Genomic DNA, 22,407 nt, shown 5'->3' with positions numbered 1-22,407 from the left:
GAGAGAAAGTATATGGTATAGCTGAATCAAGCAAAGTAGCTCTAAGTGAAAAAACAGCTGAAGATAAGGAGAAAGTTGAAAGCTTATTGAGAGCAGTTGGAAAAAGTGATATCAAGCCTACATATATTAGGAGATAAATACCAACAAAAGCTGATAAAACGGGTTCTATTTTTTGGTCGAATTGGAAGATTCGTCTTTGAGAAATCCGGTTTTATTGGCATCAAAGAATTTGAGGAGCATGAGCGGCTTTGATAAGATGTATGTATATAACGGCTTTGATAAATGAATGTTAGACTATGAGCTGAGAAGACAAAGAAATGAATTAAATAGTAAATTAGCAACAGATTCACCCTTTCGATATGGAATACGCGGCAATCAAATTGTCAAACTTAGAAAAGAAGCGTCAACACAAAACAAATAGAAAGAATTTAGCAAACGCTTAAATTGTGTATATTTTAACGCTACTTCGCTTGAAAATAAAATGGACGAACATAAACTTTTATGTGGTGATTTGAAGCCTAAAATTGTTGGATGCTGAAACTTGTTTTAAACAAACGTCAATTGTTTCATTGAATGTATATGATATATATAAGCGATAGATCTGATGAAAGAAGAGGAGGTGAAGTTGCTGTTTATGTTGATGAGAGAATTAAGTCTTATAAGCCTAATGAATCATATTTCGGTAAGAGCAAACTCGAACAAGTATGGACTGTTTAGCATGTCAATGTGTTGAAACACACTTGCTGGCTTTGCCAGTTATAGCTTTTACCACTCCTGCTAATATACTTTAGGAGGGAGATGAAGACGCTGTGAACTGGGGAAGTATGGGAGTGGTGGTGGTGGTGGTGGGGAATTACAATAAAATACTTTTGTGACAACAAAGTAAAACGCAGATTCAATAAAATTAAAAAATTTACCGCAAATTCAAAAAACTGCAGCAACCTTCTCCTTTGTAATACAGGGAAAAAAATTTTAAAAACTATTTATTTAAAGTTTGTATTTTATTCGTTTACTCTTTATTTGTTTTCTGATTCGATGTCTGAAAGGATTTCCATCTGAATTTGTTCCGGAGTTTTTACTCGCTTTGTATCAACGCTACGTGGATCAGGATGGTATTCATATTTGTTAAAAAGCTTTTTCTTAATCCCCTCCAACATTTGCCTAGGATTCTTAAAAAACGCAACGGTGATTGATATAAGAATCGGGGCTATGGTGGAAAATATGAATAAAAAGATGAGAATTTTTCCCCACCACGGGTAATCAACATCTTTCATCGATCCTTCAATTCCTTCGCCATAAGGGAGAATACTTATCTAAGGTAAAGTTTTTATGCATTTTTAGTTGATCTTTTTTTTACAAATATTTTTCAAGTTAAAGCCAGTCTTAACATGTTTTACATAATATAATTGTAGGCGTACACACTGCTATCGTAGTAAATAACATAATATAATTAGAAATAATATACAGCTATAATTATAAAAATAAACATTATATAAACTTATAATATTTTTATATTGAGACTTAAATGTCATGAATGATCTCACATATTACTGAATAATGTACAGGGTGGCGTAAAAGTGTCTACACACTTGTTTCTTGAAATAAAAACTTTTTCAAAAGAAATGAAATATAAACTGCTTTCATGATCATGATAAAACATAGTCTTAAGTATCTTAGTAACCTGTATGATAGAAATTATTCGCAGTTCAAAGTTCTACTACAAAAACTTTCACACAAGTTTTGGATATTTTGAGCAGGTATGTTCTCCCATCATTCTTAATCCTGGAAATTAACTGGTCCTTTGTTCGAACCGCAGGTTCTTTATGTATTTTATCCATTAAATAAGACCAGCAATTTTCCAGAGGATTTCGGTCAGTTTCCTGGCCAATCTGTCCAAATATTTGTGAGGTTCTCATTAGTTTATGCCATTGCAGTTTTTGGTGTATGGCACTTTGCGCCATCTTTCATCAAAATCGAATTTTTAGACACAGGGAATAACTTTTTATTATTGATAGCTTCTTTATAGTTATCTATTATTATACTATCTGAGTTTTTTATTGCGTAGAAACTTTTGCGCCACCCTTAATTATATAACATCATTAATTCCACATACTCCGCATTATTGGTGCAGCCAGAATTCTCCCTAAGGGTACATTATCTATTCTCACTAAATTAAAGTAGCTAATACTCTAATCTATTGTATACAAGTAGAACTAATACTATTTTTTTGCAGCTAAAGCTTTCACTCCTATATCTCAACTGAGCGGACTTGACTGAAATATTGACAGAAAAGCACTGATTCAGTGCAGACGCAATCAATAGTAACAGTTCAATAATTACAATGAAATCTGCAAACCACTTGAAAATTTTTTTCCTCCGTATTTTTAATTAGTCATTTCTGCAGCCGTTTGTTCTGCCAACCTAAATGGACCATCGAGTTCAGCTATTGTAACAAGTGAAGTAACAAGACTTGAAGAACCTGGATGGGGGGGGGGGGGGAGAGAAGGGTGCGGCTGTGCTAAATATAAAAGCAAAACTTTTACATTTGAGAAAGCTATAGTTGCAGTATTCATTTGAGTCGCTAGACCTCATGGATAGACCATCTGTGTTTCCTAAATGCAAGCTCACAATGCACAGTGAATTCCCAGAAATTCTGAACACATCTCAATGACCGGTTACAAACTTTCTGTATTAGCTGTAATATATGCTGGAATCAGACCCATGGTTAAGACCGTCAATTAAGTTTACAAACTGATAATCTAAATTACTACATAGCCTACAAAGCGTATTTTATAAGCAAAAAAAATTTTGTTGAGAACTGTATAAAAACGAACCAAACCCAAGCGGTTGAGATGTACATAGATTGATGCTGTGAAGTATGCAATGAAAATAAAAGGCCGTCGGTGCATCCTGTCAAATTGTGGTGGCAGTACCTTTCACATAAATCAAAGCTATAAAGTTTGTAATGGAAATAAAGGTCTGTTAGTGTATCTTGGCAAACTGTGCTGGCAGCTTCTTTTAAGTGGAAAACACAATACAACATTGACGGCTCGGCGGAGATCTTCCTGATAACAGTTTATGTGATACTTTTGCAGACTACTCTTAATTTCTAAACAAAGATACTACACGTTTCCAGCACCATCAATGAATAGTCTTCGTAACACTTTGTTACCGTCATGAACTCTGACGGTGACTTCGTCTGAGTAACTAAAATTTCCTTCACTTAAGTTGATGTACTCAACAAAGGGGTTTTGACCCGAGCCGTGTTAACCAACGACGGATTCAGGCTTTGCGTCAAATCATCATAATTTAGCTTGCACCCTGGTATATGACGATTTAATTGTGACGAGAACATTCAAGTGTTTGATATCAAAAAGATTTTCGAAGGAACCGGCTTTCTTGGAGACATATTTTTCAATTTTGATTAAAGAATTTATTTCGAGATAAAAAAAAAAAAAAAGAACTGCGTAAGATTTTTTTGATTATTTTGAAGACTTTTCTAGCAAGGAGGATCCATCCAAAAAAAAACTTTTTAAACTGTAAAGTAAAGTTTGATATAAACAATAAAGATATATCTTGCCCAATAAAAGTGAAATTGACTGCACGGTTATGAGATCACCAGTGTCATGTATAACTTGTAATAATTTCTGTTACTTTTTGTCAACTTGTGTTATCCAAAAAAACTTAAAAAATCTTCTGCTACATAAATATACTGATTTAGCTTCGTACACGCGTTATCATTATTTCTATTAATAAGCAGTGGTAGCAAAATTTTAGCAGCTAGTTTTTCGAATTTCGATAAAACTTATAAAAGAATTGAGGTGAATCGAAAAATTCGAATCAACGTTCTTAGATTTTTGCAATGTTAAATGCTTCTAAAAATGTTTTGAAATACTCTAAATGAATAAAAAATCTGGTAATAAATGAATATTAAAGTTTTTGAGTTGACCTTGCTAAAAGTACAACAAAAAAAAACAAACAAAACAAACATCAACAACAAAAAATTTATTTAGCTGGGGGGGGGGGGGTCGCACATTCCCCTGGCTACGTCTATGCACCACGCATACACACATTTTGTGTATGTTTAAAAGATTTAGAAGAACAACTTACTGGTTTCTGTGCACAACCAACATATGCCTTGTATGTAGGAGAATTTGTCACCATTTTGTGGCAGTTTGTAATAAAGATTACCATGATAGCCAACGGCGATACATACTTCCAACAGATCATCCAAAATATATTCGGGCGAGATCCAGTCATAAACTGAATATCGTCTGCAAACCTTTTTATAATAATCAAGTATTTGCAAAAAAAATCGTTTAAACTTGATTTAAATTTATCAATAATGGGACTCATTTTAAATAAAAAATGCTGCTTTTTCAAAAATTTGTTAAACGAAATATTAAACGCTGCAGCAAACAATTGCAAGAAGTAAAAACTTTTTATTAAACTGTCTAACCTATCATTACCGTACACCCAGGACACAGATATCGTTTGACAGAATGCTATAAACAGCAGGCCAAGCGAGACGGAAAAGTCATCAAAAATTTGGAAAGCATAATAACCACTTGATGAAACGAGACCAAATCCGCATGCCATTAATACCAACGAGACAATCGCTTAAAATAATGTTTTAATTCCCATGTGAGTTTTTAAACCATAAAATATGATCAACACAACAATTTGTATGAAGGCCTAAGAAAATTCAAATTCTTGATTTTTACTAACAAATTACAAGTTGCAATTTTACCAGTAAATATTTCTTTTCGCATCGAAACCCACTTCATATCATAAAATGGTGCAATCGCTCCTTCCAATGTTCCAAATTCAGAATCAATGCCAAGCAAAATAAGCATAATAAAGAAAATAACAGACCAAACTGGAGCTGCAGGCAGTTGCAAGAAAGCATCGCAGAACGTTATAAACGCCAAACCCGGTCCGCCACCAACCTTTAAAAAGACACCTTTATATCTAGAAATTTTTCCTAACAATGTTTGAATAATAAGAAAAACAATTTTTAAGTAGTAATAAAATGAAAATAAGGACTATTTCCGTTCCTGTGAACTTAATTTTGTGAATCTGCAGAAGTGCGAAAGTTTTGTGCAAAGCTTGTGGTTTTGATGGATAGGAAAAGAAGCAGTAAAAATCACATTTTTCGTTGAAAGGATCAAATTAACACGATTTTTTTTTTTTCACTTGTTCTACAAATCCTCTACTTCCTTTTTTCTCGCGTATTTTTTTTTTGGGGGGGGGGGGGGGGATTTATTTAATTAATCTAAAATTTACACATTCACAAAATCTGAACGAATGTTGAAGTGATTGCATTTAACTGTATATAGCAAGCATTCGGTATATTAAATAAAACTTTCGACACTGTGAATAAAGTATCAGTTTTTTTGTTAGTGCAAGGTTTGTACGTGTGACCTTATCATTATTACGTTTATGAATAAAAATTAAATATATTTTAGATATTTAAAATTAAAGGATTGCAGTTTTATGTAAAACGTTAAAAACTTAGTAACGCAAAAATATAAAAGATTTGCTTTTAAGTTTTTCAATGAATGTTTGAAAAAAAATAGTTTAACCTACCTTATCTGCTGGTTTTCCAAGTTTAAACTCTCGATGTCCCAATATACAAAATACAACAATAGCAGCAAAAATTGCAGTCAAAAAGTTTACAATAACAACAATATACGCATCTTTTACACAGTTATTACGAATTGGATTGTAACTAGCAAATGATATAAGAGCACCGAATCCTAAACTCAAATTAAAAAACATTTGGGTGGCAGCATCCATCCATATTTCAGGATCCAATAGCTTATGAAACTAAAGAAAGACGAAGAACTAAAGAAGCAGGAAGAAGAGTTAACCTTTTTTTTTTTTTTTTTTTTTACTACCGACGAGCAAAGTTTTCTAAAAGTTCGGTTTTTCCAATGAAAAATTTGAAAAAAAAAAGATAAAAAAAAATTTTTTTTTGACTTACTTTTGGCTTAAACAAAGTTTTGAGTCCAATATCAGCTCCTTCTAGGGTCACACCCACGAAGAATAAAATTACCAATATGATATAAGGGAAAGTAGCAGTGAAGTATACAGCCTAAAAAGTTGTATCAGCGTAAATTAAAGTCTGGTTTGAATTATAGTGAAATTAACATAACCCGAATGAATTTAAAAGAATAAAAAATCGTATCGACACTTTTTATGATTAAGTAAACGTCTACTTAAATAGAAAAAAAATAACAAATAAAAAAATGTATTAAAATGACAATTCAAAAAAAAAAACTAAAAGTCAAAAGAATTGGGAAAAAGGAAAAATAAGGAAAACTAAACAACTAAACACCTTTCCGCTTGATTTTACGCCTTTTACAATGCAAGCGAATACTATAACCCATGATAGTACAAGGCAACCAAAAATTTTCCATTGAACTCCATCCCCAAGATCATCAATGCCAGTGGAAATTTTTAGAAACTTTTCGTAGAAGTAATAAAGTTGAGGATCATGTACACAACACTGAGAGAAGTTGCTTTTCAAAGTGCACGCCCAACCGGATATATTTTGATTCGACTCACAAAGTTTTGTTAGGTTTTTGTATTCGTCGGATCTCAAAAAAGTATTACTAATATGTCATTGGTTTATTTAAAACAGCATCGTAATTTTATTTCCATAGTTTTTTAGTATTATTTACACACCAGGTGAGATTAAAAAATTTTAAAAATTTCTCATTTTACAATGATTAAAAAATAAACATGCACCGAGTCGGTGGTATCACGGGGACTTCGTTGTGAGTTTTACTAACCAATACATGAAAAATAAATTTTACATATCACGTTCATTTCGAAAGAGAATTTTAAATATGGGGTTTTTTATCTCAAAATCTCACACTTCTATACCTAACAAAATAAAAAGCATTCGTAAAATAGAATAATAGCTAGAAAACGATTCGCTTCTGAGGATTGCGTCAGATATACACTAAAAGCTTGTGACAAGTCAAGTGGCAGCAAGCATCATCTTTGATTAAGAAGACTTAAAAATACAACTAAACAGTGTCCTTTTTCGTCAATCGAAACGAAAACTATGAAAATATTACTCTTTAAACATCTTAAGAAATATTTTGCCGAAGCAAAAAACAGCGGTGCACACGAAGCTGTTAGAAAACCGATATTGATTCCTAGAGTAAGCTCAGAATGTTAAGACAGTGTAAGATTGCGCAAGAAGAGAACTGGAAACAAGTATTTTTTAGCAATGGAAAGGACATAGTAATGAAGTTCTTGAGAGGTTTAAATCTAAAAGCATTTTCATCAAACCTGCTACTTGAAATTTAAAGCAGTTGCTTAATCTTAATCTGATTGGTTTGTGCATAAACTTTACAGGAAGAATCAACCAATAACTACGCTAGAAAACTGCGTGATTCTATAAGAAGATATTTTAATTGACCGGAATTGCTCAAAACGGATCGTGGCAGTTTAAACACGATGGGGATCCTGCCACACAGCGTAAGATAGTCGATGCATAGGTTGAATAAAACATATTTAATACTCTGGTAAGCTCAATTACCATAATTGAATTGAACTGAACCAATATGTTGTTTTGGAGTTAAAAGAACTAATCATGGTTAACTAACATAAACTCAAAAAACAAGTCTGAAACAAGTTTTAATTAAAACTTAAAGAGAAAGTAGTAAAATCGATAAAAAAAACAAAAAAAAAAAACGATAGTTAAAAAGTCGTGTTATTTTTGAACACGTCATAAAAACTTTAAGGTTTTTTAAGTTTTTTCAAAAAATGTGTAATAACTGTCTTAAATTTTTATCAGTTTGATAACATTAACATGTCTAGGTTTTCGTTTGCCGTGAAAATTGTTTTTCGTTTGCCGTGAAAATTGATCAAATTTAATCTCAATGTTTTTATTCCGAAATCCTGGATCAAATAAAATGATTTTTAATCAAGAAATCTTTTTAACTTTATTTTGTGTACGTAAAAAAAATATATATATTTTTAAAATAATTTAGTTTATACACTTTTAATAAATCTCTGTTTTGTAATTTTTTTGTAATTTTTTTGAACTCACAAAATTCGATTCTTCGCCTTTCATTTTAAGACCGATTCAAAAAAACAATAATAAAATAAAAATTGTAATAAAAACAATAATAAAATTAAAATTGTAATAAAAATTGTAATAAAATAAAATTTGTAATAAAAACAATAATAAAATAAAAATCGTCAGCAAAAGTAAAATCTTTTCCTACCTGGGACAGTCTTCTAATCGCCATGGTAACGTTGATGTGAACGAAATAAACATATAATAAAAACACCAACTAATGACAATGACGTAGTATACACAGAGTAGCAGTGAAATTATTATACATGAAACGCCTATTCCTGACAACGCTGGGTGTATCTTGCCCCAACACCCAACAGCGCATCGACGAAATCTCTGACCAATGGCGAATTCAATATAAAATAGTGGTATTCCTTCAATTATCATCATAATAAAGTATGGTATCAAAAATGCTCCTAAAAGTAAAATTAACAAAAGTTACATGTTTAAAATAAAAATAGTATGCTAGAATCAGGGGGTAACTTAGAAATTTTTTATACAAAAAAACTTCCTAACTTAATTTTTATGTTTAGGCTTTTAAGAGAATTGAAGTCAAATCGGGACATAAATTAATACAATTATGTCATAATTCTGTCATAACTTCTCTTATAGCTTTACAATATTATAAAAGTTATCTACTTTTACAGGCTATCCATTTTTTATTATTATTAAGTTCATTTGTTGAAGAATGAATTAGAAATGACGACTTGAAGTCGCCATGCTGAAAGTTCTGAAAGTCACCAATATGGCGAATCACGTCTCTATACTAGTGTACACATCGCCGATTTGGAAACTCATTTACCACAATGGAAACATTTTCACAAATAGTAACATTTTATTTTCTCTTATTTTGAAATAGAAACAGCCCTTCCTAAGTCAATATAGTAACGGGGCTGACTAATTAGAAAAGTTTATAAAATGACGCATGAAATTAACCGACGGAACTTTACTTTCCTGCTTAAATAAAGTCAAGACCAAAAAAAACATTTATTCGCTGTTCATCGGGTACAACCTAAAAGCTGTACCCATCGAAGCAAAAAGTTTGCTAAGCAAGCTAATTTGCAATTTAAGGTTAAACAAGTAGTAACAAAAAGTCTTATGAAAACTGTTCATGAGTGACCCAACCAATTTAGTAGAATAGTTCTTATCCTCAACATTTGCACAGATCATTATTTATCTTTTTTGGTTTAGGGTTCGAGTTTAGCAAACAGAACTTTATTTGGAAATGTATTGGTTTTACTTAATTACTCCAATTGGTGCTGTAAATTATCCAGTTTGTGCCGTAAAATATCCAGTTGGTGCCGTAAATCACTCCAGCTGATGCTGTAAAGGAGGCAAAAAATCTCTGTGATGTTCGAAAATCAAAAATAACAAAGGTTAAAAATGTGGACAACGATCTACTTTCATTTGAAACAGATTTAAAATATAAAAGTATCAATTTAATTATGTCATCATCTGCAGAAGAAACTGTTGATGATCTTTCGTTTTTAAGTGCACCAAACAATTCAGCGCTATTGACGAACGCAAGCGGACCAACTTCAAAGGAGATTCAAAGGAGATATTTATTCAGCTTCATCGCAGAATAAATATCTCCTTTGAATCTATAGTAACTGCTGACTTCCGTTAACACCCGTGGTTTAGGATTTCATTAGCACCCGTGTTGGAAGATTCCATTAACAAGCTTTGTTTTCAACAACATTTTGGGGGTGAGGGTGTGTGTGTGTGTGTGAAATAAACTTATATTTAAGGTTAACCCAAATTAGGTTTTTAAAAATCCCATAAAAATATACAATGATGCTTCTTACCTCCACCATTCTTTTGACATAAATATGGAAACCTCCAAACGCTACCCAATCCCACTGCTAAACCAATAGACGCTAATATAAACTCTGCTTTATTTCCCCACGCATCTCTTTTTTCTCCACCGCCACTTTCTTCTGATGCGCTAACAACAGCATTTGAACCTTGAAAAGCTCCATTTTCAGCTGAAATCAAATGTAGAATTACTTTTTACACCTATTTAAATCTAAGTTCAGTTTAAATTAAATATATTTAAAAAAAGCCAAATTTTGTTTTTGGTTCACTTTTTAAGTTTTTATTGACAAAAAAACCGAAAAATAAGAAAATACTTCGAACTGAGGGTTCGAAAACGCATTGAACTCTATTTAAAAAGGCACGCGTTTATATTGAATTATATTTTTCAAAAATGTTCAAACGAAAAAAGAAAAAAAACGGAAGGAAATAAAAAAATTATTTACATACATTTATTAGAAAATTAATTTTTGTTTCAAGATACAAATAAATGATTTATTAAAAATGTAAATAAGTTATTAAACAAATATGTAAGCAAATCTCTTTGATTTATTTATGTGAAAGGTAGTTTTTTTTTTTTTTTTACAATTTTTGTAGATGCTAAAATAAATCCAATAAAAATATGAATTATTCCAGGCGAGAAGTATGGTTTTTTTTTTAAATCTAAACGTTTTGTATTTTTGAATTCATTACAGGAAAGAGAAGAGCTCAACCTCTAGCTCAACCTCAAACAGGTTTGGCTCATTCATGAATGTTTATGATTACAAATCACTGTTTAAGCAATATCACAGGGTATCACAATATCACCGATCACAGGAATTTGGTTTTAACAATGTTTAAAGTCATTTAACAAATCATTAAGGTTTGAAATTGATACTTCAAACATAAAGCCACATTTCTCACCGCTTGGCGTTGTATTAAAATACGTTTTTGCAACAGATTTTTGTCACAGGAGTTTAGTTAAATTTGGTAATAATCTTTTTCAAGTTGGTCTTCTACGCAATAAATACAAACAAAGTTGTTTTTAGTGTCAAGTATGATGAAATAATATCGTATAACAAATAAGTTCTTCATGATTTATCACCAATTTTTTTTTCAGAGTATCGATCTCAAAAAGTTAAGTGGCAAAACAACTACAGAAAGCAAATCCAGAACAAAAAAAAAGCATTGCATGGCTGCAACACACTCGAGAGTGTATAGATTGTTTAAAATCAAACGCTGAAGTATAAGGACATCAACCAAGAGCTAAAAAACTAAACAAATTAAACAAGCTAAACAAGATAAACAAGATAAACAAGCTAAACAAGATAAACAAGCTAAACAATCTAAAAAGATGAAAAGGACTCGTGAAACAAAAAGAAATCTTCACGTCTCAAATGGTTCTCGATATGTCAGCATTTTCCACGGTCCAGCTCAAAGAAAAGTTGACGAAGAAAGCTTTAAAAGCCAACGAATGTTGATCAACATTTGAACTTCTACTGATTGTTTACAACAGACAGCATTGGAAGACTCGCTTATTCAACCTCAAAAATCAAATTTTTTTGTGACAATGAAACGAGCCACATGTCACCAAGTCACCAAATGATAAAGATTTTGTTAACACCTGTAACGGCGAAAAGAAACTCGAGCTACAAGTCCACTGAATGCAATTCACTGTTAAAGAAAATTGTCAAATATTTAAAAAGAAAAATCCAGGCAATTGGGTTCTCAAAGTCTGCAGAGTTGAAGCCTTCTCACGTCCGATCTTTAACTAAATTCTTTTGACGATCGTCTCATGTCAAAGGAGTGGTAGAAACACGAGGAAAAGTCTAACGGTAATCTTGAAAAAGTTACAAAAGAGTTACAAAAGTCTAACGGTAATCTTGAAAAAGTTACAAAAGGACGAATCGCAGAATTGGTTAATCATATTTTTAAAAAATGCGAGAAGCTCGTGACGTATTCCGAGATTAAACGAAATCAGCCGAAAGCGTTCAAGAGAATTGATCAGAGTTATCTCAATCTCAAAAAAATGGTTCCTAATAAAAAATATTTCTTGATAATTGATCACAGTGTTCAGTTATCAAAAAGTATTGGGAACAATTAATTCAAAGAGGTTTGTATTTCATCAGGTTTGAAGATAGCTTTCACGTTGAAGCTGGTGAAATTTTTTGGAGTTTTTTTTGTACAATGTCAATGGGAAAGATGAATTGTCACATGTTAACTTGAAAAAAATATTCAATTTAGCAAATGTAGTAATTAAACTTTGTTCAAACATCTACATTAGTTAGAACACTGAAATAATGCAAGCCTGGTAGAAGATTTATACAAAGTTCAAAGCTCTGAAAAGATATTATGTATAAAATCCTTAACTAAAGCCAATATCAATAGTCAGGAAATCAATCTGATGTAAACGTTGACAAAAATGATCTTTTAATGAAATTGTATAACAATATTCAGGAGAATGAGCTGTGTCATGATTCTTACAAAGTTGCTGGTTACATCACAAAAAAAATCTGTGCTAACTGCACATTACATTTCAATCAAGTTTCAACAGAATATCTTGAAATTCTGTCACGTGATAGATTTCATGTGAAAATCTTGAAATTCTGTCACGTGGTGGTTTAACAAAACCTTCTAAAACCTTATGTAATTATGTTTGTAATAGGTTCATAATTTTGGGGACTGTAAAGAAATTATCATTAAGGTATTTCCATAATAAACAAAGTACATCGTTGTTGGTGCTTGAAACATATCAAACAATGGTCTCATGTGTATAAAACATGAAAAATGGGAAAGGAAATTGGTAAGCACAATTGTTACCAACATATTTTAACAATGGCTAACATATAAAAAATGGAAACATCAGAAAAAATGAATTTACTGTTTTTAAATTTTGATAAACCATGAAAGATAAATCATTAAACAACATAACAGCATAACAACATAACAACACAACAGCATAACAACATAACAACATAGTATATATACTGTTTCTTTGAGAAACAAAAGAATGTTGAAACAAAAGAATGTTGAAATTTTTTGATATAAATTTATGCAGCTAAACGTTTTAAAAAGAAGTTTGGATCATAGTTTTACTAACACATTCCTGTTAATGTCAGATATTTAGATCAGTAATTTAGAGTGTAAAAGACTTTTTTCGAGCAGGTGTTCACTTGGTTTAATCTCACTATTATTATCAGTTGTCTAGAGTTTTTTAGGTTAAGAATTTGATAGACATATGTGATGATTAGTTATGTAAATTAAGTATATAAACTGCCATACAGTTTTTGTAAAACCATTTCTAGGTAATAATTAGGTTTTACTGAAGCTAAGAAGTTTATAAAATTGGTCAATATTCTTCTGGACGATTTAGACTGTTTACAAAAATGAACGAAAAAGTCAGACTAAAAAAATTTACCTTTATACAAAAAAAGAATACAAAAAATTTGAAGTATTTTTGAAATTTCCCACTATAAATGTGCTGGCTCAGAAAGTAATTCAGCATATATAGCATCAAGAGGTACAACCATGGCAAATTTGCACAATTGTAAACTTTGGTTTAAATGACTTTCGTTTCTACGTAACAATCCTAAGGATAACAAACCGAAGTTTGATTAAGCAAGTCATTCTATGATTATGCTACACAAAAATTTAACTAATGTAATTACAAATGATATATCCATTGATATAAATATGATTGACATCAAAAAGCTCAATAGCTTTACATTTCAATTATGTATTGCAGCTTTAATAATGCGATTTTTTAAGAACCTGAGGAAGAAGCAGGTAAAAGATGATTTGAAGTTATCATGTTGATTTGACCAAACGCTTCTCCTCAAATTAATAGTGAATTTCAAAACCAAACTTCTTTTTTCTTTCTAATTTATTATATTCAAATAAATACTTTCGGAGATATAATTTTACTTCAAATTGTAAATTTATTTTTTCTCGGAAATATATCATTACGTCAGTGAACTCAGTTTTGTTGCAATAACTTAGGACTCTTATTGTTGGTGTTTTGGAACATGAGATTTTTCTGTTCCTGTTACTTTAATTAACATTGAACAATAACATAACATAATATTGAAACCATATCGTTATAGATATCGTTATAGATATTATAATAGGAAATATTGCAAATGATTATATACAATTAAACTTCTTTTGATGGTTTGCGTAACAACACATTTTTCTTAGAGTAGTTTGTGTATCCACATAGTAATCGCTTTGATTTCTATGTTTTATAACATGCTGATTAAATTTTGACTTTACGAAAAAAAATATTTTTGTTATAAAAAAAAACTAGAACAAGTTTGAGTCACAAATAATTCACTCTAGCCTGTCATATGTTGTTGTTTTCAATAATTAACGTTTTCAAGGAGTTGTCGGCCGTTTTCAAGGAGTTGTCGGCTGTTTTGTAAACAAAAAGCTGTTGGAGTAAGTTAGTATGAAGATCTTGAAACTACAATTATGTCCAAATAACTACAAATAATATAAACGCATACTATAAACTTTGGAAAGGGATACTTTGCCATATAAATTAAATGAACCAATGTCCTCAACTGTGTTTATTTTTAATAAGATATTTTTTGATTATACATAATACTTCAATAAGTTTAAAAAAGGTTTATTGAAATTCTTTTGGCTAAATTTGGTTGCCATCTTTACAATAAAGGCTTCAATTTAAACTTGATCCTTAATGGCACAACGCCTTTTTTTTGGTGTGTTCCTACATGCCCCGCGACTATAAAGGGGAAAGGGGCAAATTTTAGTTTTATTAATGTCACACTGTTTGTAGCTAGATAATTGATAGATGAGATGATAACTTTTTAAAGTTGAGGCATGATTTTTTTTTTTATCGTTTATAATTTCTTTATAAATTTATAAAGTCTTCTTTTGGACCGTACTTTTAATTCAAAATTTGTTTCAAAACTTTATTTTTTAACTTGTTTCTTAGTTTTATAAGATAAAAAGGGGATAAAATGAACATTTTAAAAAATTTTACTCAGCTGTTTTAACAAATGTTTTAAAAGCTCTTAAAACAAAAACTAAAACCAGCCCCAAGTCTCACGCCAACCCCTCAACTAACTTCACATTAACTTTAGTCAGGCTGGTTCAACTGAATTACAAATGGTTGCAATCCATTGATATACCCCAAATACCCGTAAATTGACCCTTGACGAATGAGCAATAAAAATTTTATTTCCTGAACTCTGAGCAATTTATGAGATTTAAATTACGAGAGGTATGAAAACTGCACATAGTAACTGAACCTTGTTTTTATTTAAAGGTCGGCTCCATTTTCTAATAAACCCTAAATTCGGCTAAAACTACGACTAAAATTACGTATACGACGCATTGCGATTAAAAAAACTCTGTTGAAGAAAAGGTTAACTTTGGCTAAAAGAACTTGTCGTAATAGTATGAAATCAAATGGTTGGTTGCCGAGTTGATTGGCACTTAAAGTGAGTTTTTAGAGCATGAGCCTAAGTATGATTTGCATCTGAGAAAAAGAAAATAATAATTCAAACGCAAAATTTAAAAATGCGAAAGTTGGTTGTTAAGCTGAAAAGGCGGAAGGCGAATCCTGAAATTCCGATAGTGATAAATTAAGCCGGTGTTAAAAAAAAATTAGAAAAAGAGTAGAAAAAAAGCTATGGATAATGTTAATGGTTTGTTCACTTAAGGTTGTTAACTTTAGACAAATTATTTAATAAATGCAAGCGTAATATCATTTCTTGTGAAGAGAAAAACTATAATTCTTTTGGTGTAAAAGCTGAGACTTCATGTCAGTGCAAGGAGAAAAACAAAACCTTTGCTTATATGCAAGATAAGCAAAGAACAGTTTACTAAACTCTTGGACCTCCCAATCGATGTTCCCGACTTTCTTGTCCATGGAGAAATCTTTTAGAATGAATTGTAAAAGATGTGGTATGGGAATCTAGAGTTGGTTATGGATATGAGATACAAAATGAATTTATCAAAGCAATCATTGCTTACAAAGAACTAATTCTTTTGTTAAAATGAAAGTAGAATTAAAGTTTTATAAATTAAAAGTTCTCATCTTTACATTAGTAAAGACCTTGCAAATTTTACAATGCTAAATGGTAAATTTTTTAGCAATAATCTTTTGTGACGGATTAAATTTTTGGGAACTTGGTTGTATATAAATTGATTGCAACTATTTGTAGGTCAATCAGATCAGCAGGACTAAAATTAATGCGAAATGTGTAAATCTCGTTTTTACATAAACGTAAACTTTCAGTCTAAATTTGAAAACCAAAACATAAATGAAGAAAAAAGATTGAGTTATTATGTAAACATTTGGGTCAACACAGTAAAAGATTATATCACCGAAGCTTTTACTTTAAAAAGTTGAAAAACCCCCCTCCCCTTTTCCTTACTGCATATACATATAACTTATCTGAAAGAGAAAAAGTTTGAATAAAATTTTGTTGAAAATTTTAGGTTTTTGATTAAGCTTCGGTTATATATCTTATCATTTTGTCTTATTTTATATATATCAGAAACAGTAAATTATCTTTGAATAAGAACACGGCTGTAAAATGCAAAACAAAGATTTTATCATCGAAGTCAATCCATTATAAACATAGCTCATGAGTGTTTCCGTTAGACCAGACTGATGTCAATGAGTACTAATCTCGTGTTTCGATTTCTAATTCTTAACACAAGAGGCACAAAAGTGTTTATTTGCACACGAACCTCGCGTACGACGTATGGAAAAGAGAACGGCGTTCACTCGTCTCGGAAAATTTTATTAAAATTTTTATAAATCTGCGGTCTGATCTTTATCCCATCTGTTTCCATTTTCGGTCAATGAACAAACTAAGTCTTAAAGAAATTCTATCGCAATTCATTAACTATTAAGATCACGGTGCTGCTAAATCTTTGAAAAACTGTAGTTTAAGAAAATATGTTTGTAAATGTAAATATTGAAGAGAGATGTTTAGAATTATAATAAAAAATACGGAATTATTTTTAGGTGAAACAAATCTACCTGAACTAAGTTTGTACGATCCATTCTTTCCCATTGCTGTAAAAAATTCTAAAAAAAGCGGGAATCGTTCCAGCAAATCTTAAACAGTTTTTAACACTGATTGTATTGTGAAATTTCAAAACAATAGATCTTTTTAAATGTATAATGTAAACACCCGATTGGGTCACAGCTGATGTTTGCCAAACGATCGAGTTTCTTTTTTCGTTTTTGTGGAGCTGTGTTTACGCTTTCTTGATTCATAAAAATACTTTTAATCGTTTGCTTTTTTAGCCTGTTTTTTGAAAAACTGCTTCATATTTAGAGGCGTGTTTATTATTAAGAAGGAACAAACAGACCAAGGTTGAACTTTTCGTCTTTTTAAGCACTTTGCCTAAACCATGAGGTAATATAATGTTAAATCTTACATTTACCCCCTGTTCAGCCTCTATTTACCCTCTGCTTACCCCCTGTTATGTTTGATGTTACTATGTTAATCTTTATTTATATTTGTGCATTGCGGAAACTTTTTGCAGTTTTCGTAATTAAATTTCAATTTTTAACTTGTGTTTACATTTTTAAATATGCAAAAAAATAATTGCATAAATATTTAAATACAAATATTTGTCTGATTAAGAGCTGAGTTAATATTCATTTGTAAAAGAAAAAAATGTTTTTTTAACTGCCACGAAAGGGAAATATTAACAAAATGGGTTAAAAAATTCTTATATTATTATTACTTATATATAGTATTATATATAAAGTATTAATTAAAAATAGCTTACAATTTAAAAGCGTGAATCAAAATTGAAAAAAAGAAACTTTTTTTTTTAATAAATTGCAAATATTTAGGATCAAAATTTAAAAATAGCAAGATCAAAATTTGAATTGAAGCAGAAGAGAATCACGATCGTCCAGAAGCAGTAAGTTTTTTTCCAGATTATGGTAACTTCGAAGTAAATTTTAGACGACAACCGTGCGATAATTTGTATAACTTGGCCATAACCCAAACTTTTTTTTATTGAATATTCAATATTTTACTCAATATTTATCTATTTCAGGTTAACAAGGATGTTAGGAAAAACACAGGTTGCTGCAAATAGTAATTCACTAATGAAGCGTAATGACTTAAATAAGATCAAATAAGATTTTAAAAAAATGACCAAAAGAAAAACATTAGAAACTAATCACTTAAAAAAAAAAAAAACTTTGCAAAAAAGTAAAATCATTAAAATCGATAACTTAGTTGCAAAAGAATAATAAGATAAAATAAAGCTTGTTTCACACTGAAAAGTATCAAACACTTCTGCGCTTGATTTAAAAAGGCATCATGCAGTTCTAAGGGTGAATTAAAAAGGCATCATACTGTTTTTTTTTACTTTCTTATAAACCTATCAATTTCTTATTTTTTATTTAATTAGACTTATCGCTATTTACAATTTGTCTTATTTACATGTGCATCTGTTTGTGCGTGTGTGCGTGCGTGTGCGTGTGCGTGTGTGTGTGCGTGAGTGTGCGTATGTGTGCGTGTGTGTGTATGTGTGTGTGTGTGTGTGTGTCTATACATACATAAATACATACATACATGCATACATACATACATACATACATACATACATACATACATACATACATACATACATACATACATACATACATACATACATACATACATACATACATACATACATACATACATACATACATACATACATACATACATACATACATACATACATACATACATACATACATACATACATACATACATACATACATACATACATACATACATACATACATACATACATACATACATACATACATACATACATACATACATACATACATACATACATACATACATACATACATACATACATACATACATACATACATACATACATACATACATACATACATACATACATACATACATACATACATACATACATACATACATACATACATACATACATACATACATACATACATACATACATACATACATACATACATACATACATACATACATACATACATACATACATACATACATACATACATACATACATACATACATACATACATACATACATACATACATACATACATACATACATACATACATACATACATACATACATACATACAAAAGTAGAATTTCACAAAAAATTTATAAGTAACACCCATAAAACAGACTTTTAAAAGAGATAAGATATTAGTCAAATAATTAATATAGTTTATTCACATGTATACAAGCACATATATACATGCACATATACAAATATTAAAAATGATAAGACACACTTACAAAGAAAAAAAGTCAAAGTATGAAGTTAAGCGTAAATTTTTAACTAGAAATGAAGAAGTGACTTTAAAAACAGATCCTTGGACCTAAGAATAAAATCTGTTTTTAGGGTGTTCGGAAGAGTGTTCCAAGAAAGGATATACTAGTATTTTATAGACTTTATTCTAAAAAAGAATCGTACTGCTTTATTTTAAAGAGAAACGATTTAAGAAAGACTGACATTTTCCAATTGTCCTCAAACTTGACATGTATATGTGAAACGACAATTAAGTGATACATAGATAGTAACGTTTAAAAAGTTAACGTCATGTCGAACTTTATCCTCAAACTTGACATGTATATGTGAAACGACAATTGAGTGATACATAGATAGTAGCGTTTAAAAAGTTAACGTCATGTCGAACTTTTGTTAACATGCTGTTGGAAAAACCCAATTTAAGGATGAGGTCATTTATGTGTATTTTGAATGGGGGGATTATGGGTATATGAGTTGATTACAACCATTTGTTGGTCAATCGGAAAGCCAGGCTAAAATTAATGTGAATCGCGTATATCTTGTTTCTCATCTATTACAACACCAAGATAAGTAATATTACTAAACAGAGACAGCTTTTGGCTGCTCTACAGTTGAAGTATTTTAGAAGGTTCTTGTTTTTTGTTTGTTTGTTAATTTTCTTAAAAAAGTTAGTATTGCATCTTTAACATTACTATTTTTGTGTTCTTAATATTCTATGAGATTTTATTTGCTCGAAGCCATGAAATAAGGGCAAATCCAAAAATTAGGGATACCGACGCCAGGGCCTTTCAGAGGTTTGGAGAGTGCCCGGCCAGTTAAAAATCGGAGGCCCCAAAAGAAAAATTTGCGCAAAAGCGACGCAAGATAATGCAAAGCCATTTAAGTCTTCAGATAGATCAGGACCAGATAAATGTCTAACTTTAACACTAAATGTAATAGATTAGACAGACCGTCACACACAGATGTGGCGGTTTTTGTACGTTTTATCAAGCCAGCTAGCCAAGAGACGCGCTCGTCTACTAAAAACGCATTTTTGGGGAGGCCTCGGAATTAAGAAGGTACGACGTATGAGTGGAATGTTACACTGTTACTTTATTGTGAAATGATTCATGCATGAATAATTATTAATTGGTTTTTATTATTTGGTTTGTAATCAAAAACATGGTGCACAATACAATGATTGTTTTTCAACACTCCAGCACAACCAATCTCTTTTGCATGTTTCTCCATTTGCAAGAGTTTTGTTTAAGAAACGATAAGGAAATGCATGATGATTAGAGTCTTTAACGATATTTTATTTGGAATTTCAAAGCAAGTAATCTTAAAAAAAGAGTTCATTTGACAAGAATTGTTCTTGTTGATAATCCCAATGTCAATAAAATCGAACGGATTACCTTGATGAATCGGATCAGTTATCTCTGTTTCCATATCTCGAATTTTATTTTCACCTGCATTTTCCTGTAATGAGATTTCGGTTTCAACCCGTTCCTAGTTTATAATATTTAAATTTCCTGCTGGTTGTTGGTCCAAAATTGGGTCTTCTGCAATTGGAACAACTATATTTTCAATGTTACCATTGTCACTCACACTTTGAGTTTGGTTTGCTTGTTCAATTATTAAAAATATATTTTCTTTGAGTTGGTGCATGCTTCTTCGGTCAATTCTTTTCTCCGCCGCCTTTTACTTGCACAACTACCAAATTTTCTCTTCATTTTAATGATGTCTGGAAATAATATTGAAATTTGAAAATATAATAAATTTATACATCAATCGAACTTATACAAATTTATAAAACGAATTATGTTTAAATATTAAAAAATATTTGCCAGAACAAAAAAGTATTGCTATTCTCAAAGTTACAAAATGTAACGTACAAGACGCAATGTACAAAAGCGCAATATATCAATTTTATACAAAATGATAAGAAACAGTTCAAAACAAATTGGTTTAATCTTGTTTGATAAAGTGCAACTAAAAAATATAAGAAAAAACGAAGCTACTAAAAAGCAGAACACTAAAGTCATAACTTAAAAACTCGTACGAGTTAAAAGTAATTGAATTGTATCAATTTGATCTAGCGCGCCCGACGGAGGGTTAATTGCATCATTACATGACGTAATCTTTATCATGTCGAATTTAGGTTTGGAAAAGTGTAATTATGAAAATGAAATTAATTTATTATTTTAAGTTAACCTAAAGTTAACTTGTTTAGAATAGTTAGATTAAAATAATTACTTTGATATTTATTTTCGTGTTTAACAAATGAAGACTCCACGGGAAGAAACGGCAGGGTCACATTTTGAAAGTTTCTACTTTTTACACTTTCTAGCTTTACTAACCATGATAGCATATTTTGTATTTGAATTCAAATCAAATAAACGATTTGATGCATATTTAAAGTTTTTCTAAATTTTCCTAAAACTTCGAAACTTATAAAGGTTTAAAAGTTTAATAATGATTTATCTCAAAATGAAAAAATGTGACCCTGCCGTTTCTTCCCGTGGAGTCTTCAAATGTGTTTTGAAAATGTGAGGCCCCAACAAAATCGGAGGCCCAGGCCATATGGCCCATGTGGCTCCCCCTCTGATAGGGCATGACCGACGCAAACGCTTTTAATGTTTGAGAAGATGCCATTTAAAAGTACAAATTTTTGAAGAATTGAAAGGTATGGTTTAAACAACTACAAAAGTGTGCAGCGTATACCTTAACAGTTAAGCTATGGTAGAAAAATATCATGGTCTATTGTGTTAAAAGTTTTTTGTTAATCAATGAAAACCTCACAAGCAAAGTTGTTATCATCAACAGCAACTCTTATACTTTCTGTAATTTGATAAGAGCCGTAGAATGTATTTTACGAGAACAAGAGCATTGGGAAGTCGAATAATTTACTATGCATAACTTTTTCAAAGATTTTTCTTTTATTAGAAAGAAGAGTAATCGCACAAAAGTTGGTGCAGACAACTGGAGATGCTTTTTTGTGGACTGAAATAATTTTAAAATGATAATTAATGGTTTACGTAGAATTCCTGACACCAGTTTAAGAAGATTTGTTGAAAGCCTGTTCAGTCCAACACTCTTTCCTTGTATGGAAGTGGAGTTTACAATGTCAAGGGTTCTCTTTTTCGGCATTGGTTGTATACAAGAAGAGCCGCTATTAGGATTGGTCAGTTACTTTTGAAAGTTGAATCTAAAATTTG

At 30.8% G+C, this 22,407-nt stretch overlaps 2 protein-coding genes across 2 annotated transcripts in view; one reads left to right on the top strand and one right to left on the bottom strand.

The window, feature by feature from the left end:
• Positions 1–22,407, top strand: part of LOC149882531 (uncharacterized) — a 107,167-nt gene that overhangs the window by 609 nt on the left and 84,151 nt on the right. The window lies entirely within an intron of this gene.
• Positions 895–17,057, bottom strand: LOC145193020 (sodium-dependent neutral amino acid transporter B(0)AT3-like). The gene is made up of 10 exons (XM_090100208.1): positions 16,908–17,057; positions 9,904–10,083; positions 8,247–8,514; positions 6,341–6,602; positions 5,987–6,097; positions 5,590–5,829; positions 4,751–4,949; positions 4,460–4,619; positions 4,111–4,282; positions 895–1,313 (listed from the first exon to the last, which is right to left on the bottom strand). The coding sequence occupies exons 1-10, from the start codon at positions 16,939–16,941 to the stop codon at positions 1,017–1,019; spliced, it is 1,923 nt and encodes a 640-aa protein (XP_089956334.1). The 5' UTR covers positions 16,942–17,057; the 3' UTR covers positions 895–1,016.

This window comes from Hydra viridissima, unplaced genomic scaffold (genome assembly GCF_058129835.1).
Source record: "Hydra viridissima isolate aposymbiotic clone 2 unplaced genomic scaffold, HvirCarnegie_v1 scaffold_10, whole genome shotgun sequence".
Taxonomy (NCBI): Eukaryota; Metazoa; Cnidaria; class Hydrozoa; order Anthoathecata; family Hydridae; genus Hydra; species Hydra viridissima.
Note: the sequence above shows the minus strand (reverse complement) of the source record. Positions and strands in the feature narration are given on the sequence as shown.